General features: G+C 37.3%; 2 protein-coding genes across 5 annotated transcripts; one reads left to right on the top strand and one right to left on the bottom strand.

Annotated features, from left to right (window-relative positions):
• Positions 1-3753: 3753 nt before the first annotated feature.
• LOC135605987 (acid phosphatase 1-like) lies at positions 3754-7228 on the top strand. 2 transcript variants are annotated; one of them, XM_065096651.1, is made up of 3 exons: positions 3755-4262; positions 5709-5918; positions 6887-7228. In XM_065096651.1, exons 1-3 carry the CDS (start codon positions 3880-3882, stop codon positions 7062-7064), a joined length of 771 nt encoding a protein of 256 aa, XP_064952723.1. In that variant the 5' UTR covers positions 3755-3879; the 3' UTR covers positions 7065-7228. The 2 variants fall into 2 exon arrangements, with proteins under 2 accessions (XP_064952724.1, XP_064952723.1); XM_065096652.1 differs by lacking the exon at positions 5709-5918 and having other exon boundaries at positions 3754-4262.
• Positions 7229-7487: 259 nt separating this feature from the next.
• Positions 7488-14929, bottom strand: LOC103975366 (spindle pole body component 110). 3 transcript variants are annotated; one of them, XM_009390317.3, is made up of 16 exons: positions 14772-14929; positions 14598-14682; positions 14463-14503; positions 12757-12846; positions 12631-12684; positions 12450-12527; positions 12291-12359; positions 12070-12222; positions 11850-11976; positions 11625-11665; positions 10612-10698; positions 10392-10496; positions 9195-9368; positions 8425-8534; positions 8254-8342; positions 7488-7715 (listed from the first exon to the last, which is right to left on the bottom strand). In XM_009390317.3, the coding sequence occupies exons 1-15, from the start codon at positions 14799-14801 to the stop codon at positions 8267-8269; spliced, it is 1320 nt and encodes a 439-aa protein (XP_009388592.2). In that variant the 5' UTR covers positions 14802-14929; the 3' UTR covers positions 7488-7715; positions 8254-8266. The 3 variants fall into 3 exon arrangements, with proteins under 3 accessions (XP_009388592.2, XP_064952722.1, XP_064952721.1); XM_065096650.1 differs by having other exon boundaries at positions 8425-8528; XM_065096649.1 differs by having other exon boundaries at positions 14463-14682.
• Between the last annotated feature and the right edge of the window lie 2062 nt (positions 14930-16991).

The raw sequence follows: 16991 nt of genomic DNA, 5'->3' as shown, positions 1-16991 counted from the left end.
TTTTCTAACACTAACTATAAATCATCACAGCTTATTGTAAGTGTTCTTATATTTGAAGTTCATTAGTTGCATCATCTCAAAATAATACGATAACTTTATGTTTTTCATCTCGACTTGGGATCGGCATTAGCGGTGTTAGTCCGTCCATTCCCTAAGGAAAAAAGAGGAGTTTATTGGAGTGTTAGACCAATGATTTGAAAACATTTTAATCACATCATGTGAAATATTTGCGTCTCTATGTATCAATCAATGTCTTCTTCTTGAGTGGCTTTAACAAAGCAGTCTACTCCCTCTAAAAACCACCAAGAAAAAGCAGCAGTCGTCCTATGACTGCTTACAAGTAAAGAACTCTCTTCTCTGCTGCACCCGTTGGTACAGCTTTCCCACTCGAGTGTTGGAGCGCACACTGTTCTCTTTCCGACTCTTTGCTTTGGACATGAAAGAAAGAAAGTTGCCTCATGGAACCTTCTGTGAAGTTTCACAGCAGAAGGAATAAAGTGGTCATCACATAAAATTACACAACCAGCCTCCTCCTGCTTCTTCTTCTTCTTCTTCTTCTTCTTCTTCTTCTTCTTCTTCTTCTTCTTCAATACATCACCTCTCTCCCTCCCACTGGCATTCAAATTTGCTTCATCAGATGCTAAAGATAGATCTTTCGCTCCCTCCCACTACAAAAAGAGGGAGTCGCATCATTTGACCGTCAATATATTGCAATGGTTCATGCAATTCCTGCATCAAAGAGCTGCTCATCAGCTTATGCGTGACCAGGACCAATACCGGATCATGTAAGGTCAATCATGCTGAGAATCCCTACACTTGAGTTCCAGGATCCTTGGCCAGATAAAGGAAACCGCTCGGTGGACGTAAGGGGAATAAGATCCAGCGGAGCATCTGTGTGCCCACCACCTGCGGAGGAGGCAGAAAAGAAGGCCATGTCTTCTTCACTCCCTCCGAAAAGCTAACCTTCATCTCTTTCTCTTCATGGGCGATTCTGGATGCTCTTCGAAAGGTGCGGTGAGGCCATCTTACCGCTCTCATGTGAGCATTCGGTCCCAAAAAGAAGTTGCAGGAGGAACTGTGCGGTGGAGGGAGAGAATAATAGAACATGGCCTTCCTTTTTGGATTCTCTTCCTTTTAGAATGATTCTTTAGTTATCACCTCGATTGCTCCATAACACCATGTTCATATATGATTTCAGAGTTAGGCATCATAATCTCAGATCTGTCTTGAAGACAAAAAAAATAAAATGAAAGACTATGAGTAACGTTGATCAAGAAAACATAAATGGAGAATCATGTAACATTTTTTTGGTGCTGCATCATTTGGTAATCAGTAGAAACAATCATGTTCTTGTTATTTGGCAAAAGGATTATTCCTAAAAGTCTTAAACTATAGTAGCAAATGATTCATAGAATTGTCATGTTGATCCAAAAATAAAAATAATGATACAAGCCAAGCCAAAGGGCAATGGCACAAAAGCCGAATAAGGATTGGATTTAGCCTGACTTTGTGGGCAGGCCAACAGAGGCCCATTTTGATAATTTTCCAAGTAATTCATCAACTTATAAAGATGAAGGTGTCAATCTCTCTTTACCAAAAAAATTGGATTGTAATTCATTCATTCGGAATAAGATAGCTTTAAGTGTTTGATATAACCAAAAAATCTCTTTTGTACATGATGTATTTGGTTTTCGGGATAAAAACATTTCAAGTACTTAATATTATGATCAAGATATTCTATTTATGCACAATGAATTTATCTAAAATAAATAATCAAAACATCTAACAAATCATCTAATGCAAATAAAATATCTCCTTAAACATATGGTACATCCATCAAAGACAAAAATATGTAATGTAATTAGAACATCATATTTATGTACAATAAATTTACTAAAAAACAACAAGACATCTAGTGTGATCAATGCTATCCAAACATCCCCTTCCTTCCAATTGATGCATCCTCTAGTGACAAAAAAAATAATCAAAAGTATCGTTTAACTATTTTTTTAACGTAGATAACAATAATCATGATTGCAAAAGGGATATTGTTCTTTTGGACGGACAAGCTCACATCCCCAAATTACAATCGGTGAGAAGGCAAACAAATATGACCCGAGATTCAATACATGGAGTTCAATTAACACGTAGCTGATATGTTACATCAGCATTACACCTAAATGTTAAAGGTTCCTTATTAAAATGATGGTTACAAAAAACTAATAAAATATAAGCACCCCCTCCAAGTTTGTGTTCTTCCTAACACAGTCAACTAAGCCTAAGCTCGTAAACCGCTTTATGTGTTTGTGGGACGCACCCCATTCCAATCTTTTATAAGAATGAAACAAGTGAGACATATATTTTCTACCACACGACTAAGAAGAGATGTGAGATATATACGTTTTCTGTAGTCGACACTATAACAAAAATATAATTTTACATTTAACTGCAGTAAGATGTATTTTTCTAATCAAGAATAATGGCAATAGTTACCGTTGGGGAACGAATGTGTCGTGGCTGATGAGTTAGCACAGCTTGGTTCACGAATCGATGTCGGGAGCTTCCTATCGGTTGAGCTGGTTGTCGGAGTTGACTAGATTCTTTAGTCGGGGGGTGGGTTGGTCGATGGCTCACCACGGGGGCACCGGTCCGCGACTCTCGAGGTTGGGCTGCCTTTGTGCAAAAATGACCTTCGTCGAGTGATTCCTGACTTTGGCCCCTCCGACGAACAAGTCAGTTGTTTCCCCTTTTTTTCTTCCCTTTTTTGATGTCTTTATACTAGCGTGAGAGGGTCGATCGTACGTGGTGGACACAGTACCACATTAGTACGGATTCTGGCTTGGTGTGCGGAGCGTTGCCATCTCGGGATCATTGGGACCAGGCGTTTCGAACAGTGTCATAGGGGTATGAGTTTTGACGTGACGTGTGACATCAGTTGTAACGTATCCGCGAGGCAAACGTACCTTATCAATTACCATCGTGAAAAGATAAATATCTACATATTATTGCGGTAACTCAACCACAATAATAGATTGTTTCACCCCACAGTCGTCATGCATAGTAAAAGATTATATTTATTTTGTTGTAGTGGGGATGGGAATGAGATGGTAGTAAGAGTATATGCATTTTTCATCCTCAAGTGAAATGGTTTTTGATTAGTGTGAACATTTTATCTATCTCTTTCGGACTGGACGACTTCTTCTTCTATTCCGATTATGGATTATATTATGAGATAAACGCTTTACTATTGTGATAAGATATAAATACTTTACAACGTTGGTTTGTGGGTCGCTTTAAAAATAATGTCGGCCACGTTTCTCGCCTCGCTCACAGTGGCGGTGGGCGCATTCCTACAGTTGTGCGGGATTTCTGAACCGTGTCGGATTCCTGCCGCTCGTTCTTGACTTGTCCGTCTCACCGACTCGACTTGTACGACGGCGAGATGACGAATGGGACCCACTTAGGCTGATCCATGGGACGCCCGTTGCAGCCCGTCTACGGCGGGTGAACCCGACGGGGTGTCCTACTAATTGGGAATAAGTCAAAATTAAGCCCACGTGGCTCGTCAACGATTAAGCGTCGGAGACCGAATAAACTCCAGCATTCTTCTCCCAGTGCCGTATACCAATCAACTACAACCACGTCACGTCACGTCACGTCATTTAAGTGCGCCGACCAAGTTTTCCTCGACCACGACGCCACCATCGCCTCCTACGAATTGCCCACTCCTCTATAAATAACAACAAGGCTGCCATTACCTTCCCCTCGAAGTGAATCTTCGTCTCTCTTCATCGAAGGAAACCGTAGCGCGCACGAAACAGAGAACGAAAGCGAGAACAAGAACCACGAATACAGGGTTAGGGTTAGGGTTCTGATCCAATGGGGCCCTTCCGATTCCTTCTACTCTTCTTCTTCCTCGGGGTCGTGGCCGCCGAGTCACCCCAAACCATACTCCGGACCACGACCCAAGCCGTCGCCGCCTCCGCCTTCGCCTACGACCACCTCTACTGCGACAGCTGGAGGCTCTCGGTGGAGACCAACAACGCCAGGTTCTGGCGGACGGTCCCGTTCCGGTGCAGCGAATTCGTGCAGGAGTACATGAGCGGCGCGCGGTACGCGTCGGACACCGACATCGTCGTGGATGAGTCGCTGGCCTTTGCACGAAGCGTCCAGATCGCCAATGACGGGAACGACGCCTGGATCTTTGACGTCGATGAGACGCTGCTCTCGAATGTACCCTATTATGCCATCAACGGATTCGGGTATATCTTTGTATTTCCCTTCCTTTCGTCATATCTTCTTTTTGTTAGTGTTTAGTAGAACATTGATCGGAGAAAATCACGGTGATTTGAAGATATATTTGTGTAGAGTTCAATTCGAATTGATCGACACATGTTTTATGTGATCAGCTGTGGAGAAGAATATAATATGTTGAGAAGACTCCATCGAGAACAGAATATAAGATGTTTAATTTATCTGATAAATTCATGTGAATCCTCTTGCATGTTGGAACCAAATTTCCGGCCGTTACGAATCTATGAACTGAGGATCGTATTAAAAAACAATCTCAGTAACAATCAAGCTCATAAAACAGAGTATCTCAATATTTTCCTGGACATGAAAGGGGTAGTAGATTTTGTCAATGGGAGTCAATTTTAATCAGACAATGTAGATTATTTGTGGAACTTAAGGATAATTAAATAGCATTATGATCAACACCAAGAACATTGAGATTATGTTATCTGGAAGCCTCTTCTATAGTTATCAGTTTAGCATCAATGGGAATATTGGAACTCATATATCCCAATGAAGTGGAATAACCATATTTGAGTTTGATCATTATTCTTGAATACAGTTGATGATTGTTGCCATTAAAATTCTTTGCTTGATGGCCATTGGCAATGGTTGGCTATGTTAATAGTACTTTTGTTATATGGAATTGTGGTGGCCTTATTGAGCTACCTGTTGCAATCTGATTCGAAGGGATCAAATAAGAATTCTGTGTCAGTTCTCTAGCTTTTCTAGATTTAAAACCGGTTAGGTCTCCACGCTCTTTTTAAATTTTCACCTGAATGTTTATTTTTTTATTAGAGGAAAGATTGATTGGGTTGGAGTTTATGTTGGTTAGGAAGGTGTTGTCAAGTAATTGGGATATGTATAAATTTATTGAATTTGGTGCCTTAAAGAGAAAGTAAATCAAATTATAATATCAAATGATGTAAACAGAAAGAATAGAAAAGCAAACATATGATAGGCTTAAAAAATATATGTTTTGTTTACTTTTCCTTTCATATGTGTCAACTTTTACATATTTTGTATATGGTTTGTTTTGAGTAAGACATGATGAATTCTTTATGGAAAAAAATTATCCTTTCTTAGGCCTAATGGTCTTGACTATCTTTACCTCTATTTCTCATTAGTTTATCTAAATTTCTGAATCTATTCACAGCTTATACCCCCCCACCTTTTCACTCTAATGATATAAGTTTTTGTTACATTTATTCTATATTGCATTAATTTGTTGCACCAAAGTATAGGTGGATTACTATGCCTCTCCATTATTGTATTACTACTTGAACATCACACTGTTATTATCATTATTATTATTGTAATTACTATCATTATCATTAAGTTGTATTTTGTTCTTTGCATTATCTAGAATCAAAACTAAGTATGTGTTCAATTCTGTTTGCTTTACAATTTCATAGAACAAAGGTCTTCAATGAGACTTCATTCAATGAATGGGTAGATAAGGCAAGAGCACCAGCTTTAGCAGCAAGTCTAAGGCTGTATGAAGAGCTCTTGGTTAGTGGTTTTCAGCTTATTCTGCTTACTGGCCGAAATGAAGCTCAAAGGAAGGCCACTGTGGAGAATCTATTGCACGCTGGGTACCATTCTTGGAGAAGTCTCATATTTAGGTTCGTTAATTTAATGGTCTTCCGTTTAAATGGTTCTGTTTCATCTCTTACAATCATTGTAGCACCAGATAATTTTAAAAGCTTCAAAGGGCATGCAATCTGAAGAATAATCAGTTTAAACGGAACAGCAAAAACTAGAAAATTATTTTGGTTCTTATTGATAATGATGTAATTAGCTTTATGAATATAGGAAAAAAATCAACTTTATTAGCACCTTTTTATTAGCGCATAAGATTGGCTTTTGAACTATGCTTGAAGCAACTTCTCTTTGTTTTTTAGTATGGTTGAAGCAATAAATACTGTGTCAGATAGGTTTTATTGGTGAATAGATTTTGTTTTTGTGGCATCCGACTTTTGCTCCAATGAGTTGATACGTTAACAGGCACTGTATAAGTAAAATATGATATTTCAGTGTCATCGTAGTTTAGAACTGAGCTAAATAGAAGCTGTAAAGTGTATGTTTACTAATAACTTAGGAAATAAGTCTTTCAACATAGCAGAGATATTCCCAGTTCTATGGAGTCTTTTGGATCGAGGTTGCTACTTTTTTCTAATTGTGCAAAAATCCTAGTGGGTGGTGTATATGTATGCAAAAGTTTGCTGCTTATAATCGTGTTGCGTGCTTGGTTTCTCTTCGATTTGTGTGAATTTTCTATAAAAGTTGACATGTTAAATAATTGGTGGGTGCCTAGATAGATGTTCATAGATTTGACATGTTGGTAAGGATTCTAATAATCTTGTTGTATGCTTGATTTCTCTTGGATTTGTTTGAATTTTCTACAAAAATTGACACCCTAAATAATCGGCGCCTAGTTGTTTTCACATTTTGCATATTGGTATGGCTTCTCATAATCTTGTAGGATGCCGTGATCAAATTTTCTGTTAGAGTGGGCATCTGAAATAATTTTGTGCTCCGATGCTTATGGATTCTGCACCTGCAAATATCTATTGAAATTGTGGTGCGACAGGGAGGACTCTGATATGGGCAAGCCTGCGGTGGTCTTCAAATCAGGAAGGCGGGCAGAGTTGGAAGGTCAAGGATTCAGGATTCTGGCCTCCTCGGGGGATCAATGGAGTGACTTGCTGGGGTTTCCGATGGCCCAACGATCTTTTAAACACCCAAATCCCATGTATTATATCGGTTGATCTAATGATCTCTGATTGACCGACTGCTTGATTGATTGGACATCTCACCCTCAAATGTAAAATGCTTTCCATGATAGAATCTTCTATGGATACAAGTATGTTCGCAAATTGTATTAATGCTCTATTGGATCTAAATCATGAGCAAGTCAAAATTGTTCTTAGTATCCTGCAGACCGAACAAAGGTGCAAGTGAAATTGTATTATTTGCTCTAATATGACCACAGGTGTCGTAATAAGAAGTGAAATTAATTACGCACATATTGGCTATTTTCTAATTGCCGTCGGCTAAATAGATTCCACTTTTTAACAGGGCTCAGAAATGTACATGTTGGTAAAGTTGCATTGCTCATAGTTAAATTGATGTTAACCCGAGTCCAGTTTACGAAGACGGACATTATGTCCAACAGTCAAAAGGCCATTCGATTTCACAATAACATGATTTAGAAACTGTGGGTGTTTGAGATCCAATGAATAATTCGACAAAGAGAACACAACAAAATTAGCAAATCTAACATTTTGCTTTCCAAATGAAAGCATAATGATGGGGATTTTTTTGTTACCCGAGAACTCTTCTGATTGAATTGCACCGCAACATTGATGGCGTTCAAACTTTCTTAAGGATGCGTACATCATATTTGCTGTGGCCAAGTCCTGCTCATGGAGGATCACCAATCAATGGGAAAATATAAGTAACAGGTGGGAGAAAGTTTCAATGATGTAAGTAGCTTTAAAGATAATGTTCTTAAGGAACAGTGCAAGAATCTGATAATGTTTACAAAAATTTGATAGGATCGTCAAATTCTCCTACAACAAGAGATACTACCATGGTAACATGTAACGCTGACCAAATACTGCATCAATCTGAAGAGAGACAAGTCGGGGATTCACAGGTCGGCAGAAAGCTCTCATAAACTAAAGCATTTAGCAAAACTATTACTTCCTAAATTCAATAGCGTTATAAGTTTTGATGATGGGAAACAGTGCTGCCCAATCTTTCCTTGATATATAAGAGAGCATCTTAAGCCATATCTGAATTGCAATGCTCTTGAACTGGCCACGTTTCACAGGCGCAGATAGAAAATTGATCTAATTTGTTTTATTTGCAAAGCAGTAGCTTCTGTTACAACACCATTTATAGTTTAAATCCATACAATGGTGAAGCAGAAAGGCAGAAGGATGTCATTCATACCTCAATTATATCATCACAAAGCCACAGCATAGCTCTCTTGCTTCATTTTCATTAGGTTGTTCTCTATGTCTCGCAGTACAGGTCTATACCTGCACAAAACAACGGAAACAATTTACTATGAAAAAAAAAAGGATGAAACAAAGCTGGAGAGGGTAAAGAATAAAGCACTACAGGCGTATGAGTGTGTTATATGCTTGGGCAGCACGTCTGTGCTCAGCAGTGAGGTTCATAACCTCTGCAGCCAATGCGTCACCTCTGCTCTGTTCTTTTGCCAACTGATCCTAGAGCAAATGAACCAAGAAAAAAATGAGTATTAGTGGATTCCAACTAATATGTCCATGATGACATATCAATCTGTATGTCACTAATATAACTTACTGTTGAATTAGCACAGGTAATCAATGATATTTTAGGTATTTTAGCAGGTCATTTACAACATTTTTTGTGCTAAAAAAATCAATATGAACATTCTAATAAATATCTTTAACTGTGCCAATATCCTACAGAGCACATCCTATCAGAACCATCCTGTGACGAGTTACATCACTGACCCACACAGCTCAGTACAAACTACCAAGTGCTACTTGAGTTCAAAAGACTTCATGAAAAAGAATGTTTATATGAGTTTTAGATTATCAGAATTTAGCACCTCGCTCATGCGAAAAGCGGGAAAGAAGTCTAGAATATTTTAAGATCCAACTATCATACTATAAATAATTAAGAGCACATATTACACTACCATTATATTTATTATTTCAATAAATTTGCAAATAAAGATATGAAAAACTAATATTTAAATTGTGTAGACTATAATACATTTTCTTGGTAAAAACTGATGCACTATATAAGATTTCATAGTGGAAAATATAGAGCATATTTTGGTTTTCCTAGAAACTCAAGTTTCCAATAATGACATTCTCAATCTTACTCCAACAACTAACCTTAAGTGACAAATTTTCAGAAGCAACTTCTGATGGGTCAGATGTTCTCCCTTTGTCACCTTCAACATCTGATTGAATATTGCTATCACTTGTTTGCGATGGGCTGGCTTGTTCAGACCTGAGTTTGTCAAGCAGGTATCGAAGCTGTTCATTTTGTTTCAGACAGTCCTTCACCTGTGAGCTACATGATTAGGACACTGACCCATGCACATGAATCACCTACCAGTTTCATCCATATTCTAAGCACGATAAGCTGTCAAAGTATAAGAAATGAATATCACGAAGGAAGCTTTACTTGCTCAGTAACGTTATTGTTTTCATGAAAAGTGAAAATCTTAATTATCTTTGCAACGTAGCCAAAGCTACATCTTGATACGTCTCAGATAATGACAGGCAAATGGACTGAACCATCCTAAATACAATAAAACAATCTCTGTGAAAAGTAATAAAGTTCAATCTGAAAAAGATGACACTAAAAGTAGATCTAAAGAATATGATATTAATGTCCCTTAAGGTGAAAAACAATGTTCTCGTTTTCATGAATGATAACCCTGCAGAAAGGTTGGTAATAACATATAAATATTTTGCAAAACACATATGCTTTGGCAAAATGTATGCATTAATAAATTAAATGAATGGACATGGCTTTTACATGCTTTAACTGATATGACAACATCCTTGAGGTAATAAGACACCCCTAAGCCAAGTTACTCAAAATCACATACAGCAAAAGGACCAATGTATGATGTTTGTGTCAACATATGCAAGTCAACAACTTTGTGTTATGAATGAATGTAGGCAAACGAGATGACTAAACCAAATAGAATAAGAGGAATGATGAAGACTCTGCTCCTTATTTACAATGACAATATTGACAGTGATTTGGAGAAATTGATGGATTACTTAAGAGTAACCAAATATAAGCAGCCTTTGTCATAATAGGAGAAATAAAACTTATCCAGGAAAGGAGAATAAGATGTACAATACCACAGACAAAAGAAGTGGAAAGTTGATAAATCCCAATTGAAAATAGGAAATGTAGCCCTTGATAAATGTTTAACAAATACATCCTAAAGTCCCAGATAGATAGGATCATGTATTATACTTCTTTTATTATTATGCACCATTTAAACAAAGATAATTGTGATATACTCAATTAAAAAGTTACTGTCCACTCATTTGAGCAATGCAGTTTACCTGGTTCTCCCACTGCACTGCTAGCCCCATTGCTTCCTGATATGAAGTTGACAAATTGGAGTTCTCCTCAAACAACCTCTCTATCTCTGTAGACTGAGAATCAATCTGCCGAGACAAGATGGACATAGTCAAAAAAAGGAAGTCTATGCTAATGCATAAGAAGAAGAAATACCTCCATCAGTCGTTTCTGTCTACGCTAATGGATAAGAAGAAGAAATACCTCCATCAGCAGTTTTTGTCGACTGCTTTCAAGTCTCTCAACCATAACTGCCATATCATGCAACTGCTTTTCAAGTTTCTCCTTGTCCTGATGCCAAAGACATTGACATAGTAGATGCCATACTAAAATAGGTAAAGAATACTGGGAAGTAACATACAAGGACTAGGAAGAACAATAAAGCATCTAATTAATGGCTGTGGTGGTTATATAAAGGAATAAATCAGAATTCATGCAACATTTATGTTTTCATTTATTTGATGGCATAATATAAAAGATTTATTCTAGTGAAACGACGAGAATACAGCAAAGCAAGTGAAATGAGAGAAGCAGCCAGCAAATTAGGAACTTACTAACAACTAACAGTTTCATGCATAAGTATTACACCAAAACAAATTTTGGCATGAAAATCAGCCCATAAAAGCCAATCCCAGGTTAAAAATAAACTGAGATGGGAAAGTATAATAGACCGACAGTGAAAAGAAAATGTTATACAAATTAAGTGAAATGATAGATCAGATGATACATAAGGAAGATTTGACCTTAATGTCTAAAGAAAATTTTTTGCAAATAAGTATAATATTAAAGAAAAACTCTCGTGAAAGACAACCATCCAATGTGGAAAGCATACTGACTTGAAAATTATGGAAAAGCATATTGACTTGATAATTATCTTAAAGAATAACACTCATGAAAGACTACCATCCAATGTGGAATATAAAAACCTTGAAAAACAATTTATACACTAATAATACTAGCGTTAAAAACTATCTGAACATGCATTAATTAAACAGAAACACATACAAAAATAGCCTTGGTACAAGATAATAAAAGTGAAACAAATGAACATGTATTAGCCAACAACTGGCTTTCACTTAATTGTCAGAAGAGGCCAAAAGAAAACAAACATTGAATCATGTGACACAAAAGAATACGTGAACATAAAATTGTTCTCTTCTTCAATTAATTATAGCATGAAACAAACTATATAGGGATCCTCAGAATTTGTGATTTACCACTGAAATTGCCTTGCGCACAGCTAAATCTGAAGCATTTTCTGCACCCAAAGAAGATAAACATGGTGAAAAATATTGCCAAATAAAAAGCACCATTCTATAACACCAAAAGAATACTTCACACTCATGTGTTTGACTAGTGGTTCTAAAATAAAGTGATTAAAATTTAAAAACACACTTGGTCTTCTCGTGGATTATAAGAAAACATCATTTACTTGGGGGTACCTGAAATCTTCTTGGTGAAAGATGCAATTTTATCTTCCAGCTCTTTCTTTTCAGCCATTAGGGAAGAACTGCGGAACTGTTCTTCAGATAGTTTCTGCTGCTCTTGTTGTCTCAACAGTGAGATGTGCTGTATTAAGCAACAAAACAACATATGGGTTTAAAAGATTAAACTATCGATTAAAAATAAAATTGTTAAAGAAAGAAATACATACATACTTACCTGTAACTCGGTTTTCAATTCCATTATTTCCTTTTCCAGGGAAAGAACATGATCTGGTGAGTTACCTAATGGGACACTGCTAAACGAAGTCCCTAGACCTTGTTGTTGCAGTGAATTTAATTCTGCTCTTAGAGCTGCAGCATCCTGTTCAGCCTACTGACAAAAGCAGTATCAGTAGTTGAAACATTTTGATTCCAACTCAACAATCATAAATTACATACTCGGTATTGCTCCTCTTCTGCCTCCTTTAATCGTTTCTTAATGGTCCGAAGTTGGGACAAAGCATCTTCCTACATAAATATTCAAGTGCTAATTGAATAATCAATATTAATCATTATAGTAAAGTAGTTATTTCTAGCCTAAAATTCAATATTGAATACCCTGGCAACAATTGCTGCATCTTTTTCAATGGAAGCATCCTTCAGAGACTTTCTCAAGGAGGGCAAGCTATTTTGTTCCTGTAATAGATGAACCAAAGGGAAACTAAAAGGTTAACACAATTTTGACATGTTATTAGGATACATGATCTACAATATAATATGTAACCCAGAGTTGTTTTACCAGATCACTTAAGTGCTTCCTCAATGAATCAATTTGAACTTCCTTTTCATCAAGCTGTGAACATAAATTTTTTGCATGAACTTTCTTGATGCCTATCATAAAGGAAAAGTTATTTTAGCAGAATACCGTCGCTAACAATTTCTGATTTTCACTCTCGAGTTCTGAATTCTTATTCTCAAACTCCTTGATTCGAGATGCCACTGCAAAAGAATCTCTCTGCATATGAAACAGAGAAACATCTAGTCAACTTTAAAATCATTTGACTATGAATAGATACGACTAGAACTTAAAAAACTATCTGCATTATCTCATTTCTAGAATGATATGAAAGCATGCTTACTTTGGTATAATATAATTATTCAACACAAAAGGTGGTATCCTATACAAAGGAAAGTAATTTTTAAGAGTCCTGCACAGTCATATTGAGATATGTATATTGTTATACAGACAATGAGTTAAAAATCAGCTGATTCTGATAATTCATAACCTCAAACTATGATTATTATGAAGATCTCCATGTACAATGATTGTAGGTTAAGAAATATCACTGTATCAGCAGTTTAGGGTTTCCAAATTTCAAAATTAACTCATAAAGTTAAAGGAACCCCAAATGTAAAAAATAAAAAATTGATAATCATACACAGCAGAAAAAACATATAAGCCCTAAATAAGTTGATATCATGGATGACTCAATTTCATTAATTGTTGCTCATGCCAGTTTATAGTTCTGAAGTCATGTCAAGTTTGACACCATTTATTTCTATTCAGAACTTATGGTGAATTTGTAGTGGAAAATAAGTTCTGGACGGTTCAGAGGCTTGCATGTCATTTTTTGAATTGACATGCCACTAGTAATATAAAACCATTCACATTTAAGTCACGGTCATATGTTAAATGAAAACTAGAACCCGACATTGAAACAAACAATGGTCTAGCAACATTAGCGCCTTTTGTTACCATGAAGATGGAGCAACTAATTGGCTGAACACAAGTTATAATACAAATTAACAAATTGATCTACAGCGCTATATAGTTTTTCGACCTACGATATTTTCAAGTGGAAGATGGAACCATTAAATGGGCAAGTGATGGTAAAAAATCTCATCTAACGTAATAGAGGAAAAGAATAAAATAATCAACAGAATAAATCAAAAGCAACCATCAATTATACAACCCAAAATGACCTCACCAAGTTGGTGAAAACTTAAGACTCAGAAAGATAGGAAAGAAACACAGTGATTGAAAATCAGCCATGACTCTTAAGAACTATAATTGCATTTTCTTTCTCGGTCCACAAGAACGATGTGGATCACTCTTCATATCTATGAACTTTTCCATTTACTTGATAATAAAATAATCTTTCGACAAACTAGTCTTAATCAAAAAAGTGATGAAGACCAACTACTGAACATACTGGTCAGGAATTATGGGATTTAACGCTTTCTTTTCAAGTGTAATCCTTCTAGTTCATTTTCCATTTTTCCCTCTCTCTCTCTCTCTCTAAAATTTTGTCACAGCAAAAATAGTCACCTCAATTTATTTTAATCATCATTCTTTATCCCTGTGTGCGTGCTCTAAATTAAACACAACCGCAACATAAAAAAGAAACAAACAAACAAACAAAAAAAGAAGAACTCGGCGGACACTGAGATCATTGTGAAAATAAGCCCAGAATCCACTGAATCAAGGAAAATTAGGAGAAAAATTATATAAACCTCTAGAGGCATCGATCAAGAGAAGATGTAACAAAATACAATGTAGAACTTGTACAAAACTGATAGAATAAGATGGCATCGTTAGGTATCAAGTAAAAGACCACAAAGAAGAGTAACCTCGGCTGTCGATCGGACGCCGCCTTCTGATCTCTGCATGCCTACAAAACGCGAAAGCGAAACAGCAACTCTCCAGAAATAGAGAAGGTAACGAACGATTAGGGAAAGGGAAAGACGAGGGAGAGCGAAGCACACCATATGGATTGGCAGATTCGAGATCCGAGCCAGAGGGGACCTTGTGCAATCGCTCGGCCGCTCGCTTCTGACGGATTTCTTCCAACTGGAATGGGAACAAGGAACCGTTGCAGATCTGGAGGGAGAAAGAAGAGAAACGAGATGGGGAGGGTGGAGGCTTAAGAGATTCAGTACCGTTCGTCGACCGCGGGATTGAGCATCCATGGCGAGGCGAGGGGCCAGCGGAGAGAGGAGCGGCGAGATTGGGCTCGATCTCGTCGACCGAGTTCTCCTCCTGTTTTTGGTTTTTTTTTTTCTCTTTCTCCTCTGATGCGACCGCAGCCAACCCGACTTAGATTTTGTTGCGTGTTTCTTTCTATTTCTGTTTGTTGTTTCTTATCTTTGTTTTCCATGAAAACAGAATTCGACGGAAACACGATTCGTAGAAACTTAACGTTGTTTCTGTTTTCAAAATTTGAAAACGCATTCGTCATCTTCGAAAATTTTCCACAGCCTAAATTGTGACGCCGCCTCATACGACCAAAATGTTGTCAGTCATATATTCAAATATTATTATTTTAGACAAATTCCTTTAAAAACTTTCACGTTTCCAATTTTTTCTGACAAAACGTTTTTCTTTTTATTTTTTTCTATTTTTTTATTTTTTTCTGACAAAAGTTTCACGTTTCCAATTCCTTTGGTCATTCTCTGTGATGACCCCCTTCGCCTCGTTGCCCCATCGTAGTCATCTCTCTACGCTACTCATGCTCCATTGTGAGTTGCCTTTCACATTGTAAGGTTTTCATCATCAACTCATTATATTCGTCATATTATTTGAGCATGTCTTTTTTATCATGGCCACTATCATTATCTACAAGATTACTATACATAGAGCCTTAGCCTCACTTTTGTGAAGCCTTCATCCTTTTTGCTTATTACTCTCTCATTGTTACCCCTATCTCCAAGGACAATGAGGGATAGATGGTGCTAACAACATGGGAACGAGCGAGATGAAAGTGTACGAAGGAAGTAAGGGATAAGCAAAGGGTAAGGCTATCAGCACTATCCCTCACCCATTCTTAAACAGTTAGTGGTCACGTTATCCTCTTGTTCCTTATCTCCCCTTCTTGGAGAAGAGGGTGATGAGAGAAACGATAAGAAGATTAGTCGATATGTGAAGAGGCATAACGGACAAAGATAATAGCTATACGAAGGGGTGGAAGTGACCATGCGAAGGTAATGGGGTCGAGGTTATGAGGACGACGACGAGGATCTCACAATAGTGACAAACAGCTATAGCAATAATATCATATTTAAAAAAATAAATATTATTCTACATAAATAAAGTAAAAAAAAAGATCTATAAGAAAAAAAAAATAAAAATTTAGATTTTTTAAAAATGTGTTCTATTATTTTTGTGAAAGATTTTTTTTTTTAATTATGACAAAGGGGAAACAACCAACTGGTTAATTTTGAGAGAACTTTCGAATCTTACTGTCAAAAGACAGTTAATTAGTCGATGTCTCTTACGTTTACTTGCAATTGATTAAAACGATGGAAAAATAGTGAAATTTGACGCGTTTTAATGTCACATTATCTCTTCAAGTCTAATGATTGTTTCCGTGAAGATACGGATAATTAATATGACGCATCAGTTTAACAGGTTCCGAGAATGAACCCGGTGGATGTTTGGCAAGCCAGCGTCAGATCTACGTTCATCATGCTTTGAGATTCGGTCTTGATGTGGTAAAAGATGCCGCTAGCCTGTTCGCGAAAAGCAAGCGAAGAAGAATGATGCGATCTCTTGATGTGGTCGGATTCATGAGCTGTTCGAGCCTGTTCTACGGCGACATTCATTGGATTTCACGCTCATAACGTGCGAGGCACACGCCACAGCCGGCCACGCGCCTCAGCCGAACCCAACACATGGTGGGGCCCATAGAACGAGAGGTCAGAGGCTCGACACCGGGGACGGGCTTCCCCGGTCAAACAGTGGCCCCCCACCAGTAATATTACGATCGAAGTCACAATTGACTGGAACAATGTCAATCGCAAGGTCTCTCGTAGTTGGACTGGTTGAGTCAAGGCCTTCAGGGAGGGTGGGCATAAGGGGTTCACAAGTTCCAACAACAGCTCGAACGTAGTAGGTATCTTTCTAGGAAGCACCACCAACACAATTATATATCCTATGATGTACCCATATTCATATATAAAAAAATAATATCTTAGTAAAAATATTTCACAAGTGGGCGAAAATGATGTCTATTTATATAATTCGAACGCATAAAGTTCGAATAAAAAACAGTTTCTTCCTTCGATGACGCCGCATCCCAGCATTGACTTCTACCATAACCAGAGGTTACTATGCATTCTTTATGCTCGTCATGCCCATACGACCGGAGACTCGTCTCCTCG

This window comes from Musa acuminata, chromosome BXJ2-2 (genome assembly GCF_036884655.1).
Source record: "Musa acuminata AAA Group cultivar baxijiao chromosome BXJ2-2, Cavendish_Baxijiao_AAA, whole genome shotgun sequence".
Taxonomy (NCBI): Eukaryota; Viridiplantae; Streptophyta; class Magnoliopsida; order Zingiberales; family Musaceae; genus Musa; species Musa acuminata.
This window is presented reverse-complemented; position numbering and strand designations above follow the sequence as displayed.

What these genes read in the sequence shown, in the direction of transcription:
- LOC135605987 (XM_065096651.1), top strand. Translation starts at nt 3,880, where the DNA reads ATGGGGCCCTTCCGATTCCTTCTACTCTTCTTCTTCCTCGGGGTCGTG. An exon ending in TATGCCATCAACGGATTCGG is followed by an intron (nt 4,263 to 5,708) that starts GTATATCTTTGT and finishes ACAATTTCATAG; the next exon opens with AACAAAGGTCTTCAATGAGA. An exon ending in TGGAGAAGTCTCATATTTAG is followed by an intron (nt 5,919 to 6,886) that starts GTTCGTTAATTT and finishes GTGGTGCGACAG; the next exon opens with GGAGGACTCTGATATGGGCA.
- LOC103975366 (XM_065096649.1), bottom strand. Translation starts at nt 14,797, where the DNA reads ATGCTCAATCCCGCGGTCGACGAACG. An exon ending in ATCAGAAATTGTTAGCGACG is followed by an intron (nt 12,685 to 12,756) that starts GTATTCTGCTAA and finishes TTATGTTCACAG; the next exon opens with CTTGATGAAAAGGAAGTTCA. An exon ending in TATAACACACTCATACGCCT is followed by an intron (nt 8,343 to 8,424) that starts GTAGTGCTTTAT and finishes TGTTTTGTGCAG; the next exon opens with GTATAGACCTGTACTGCGAG.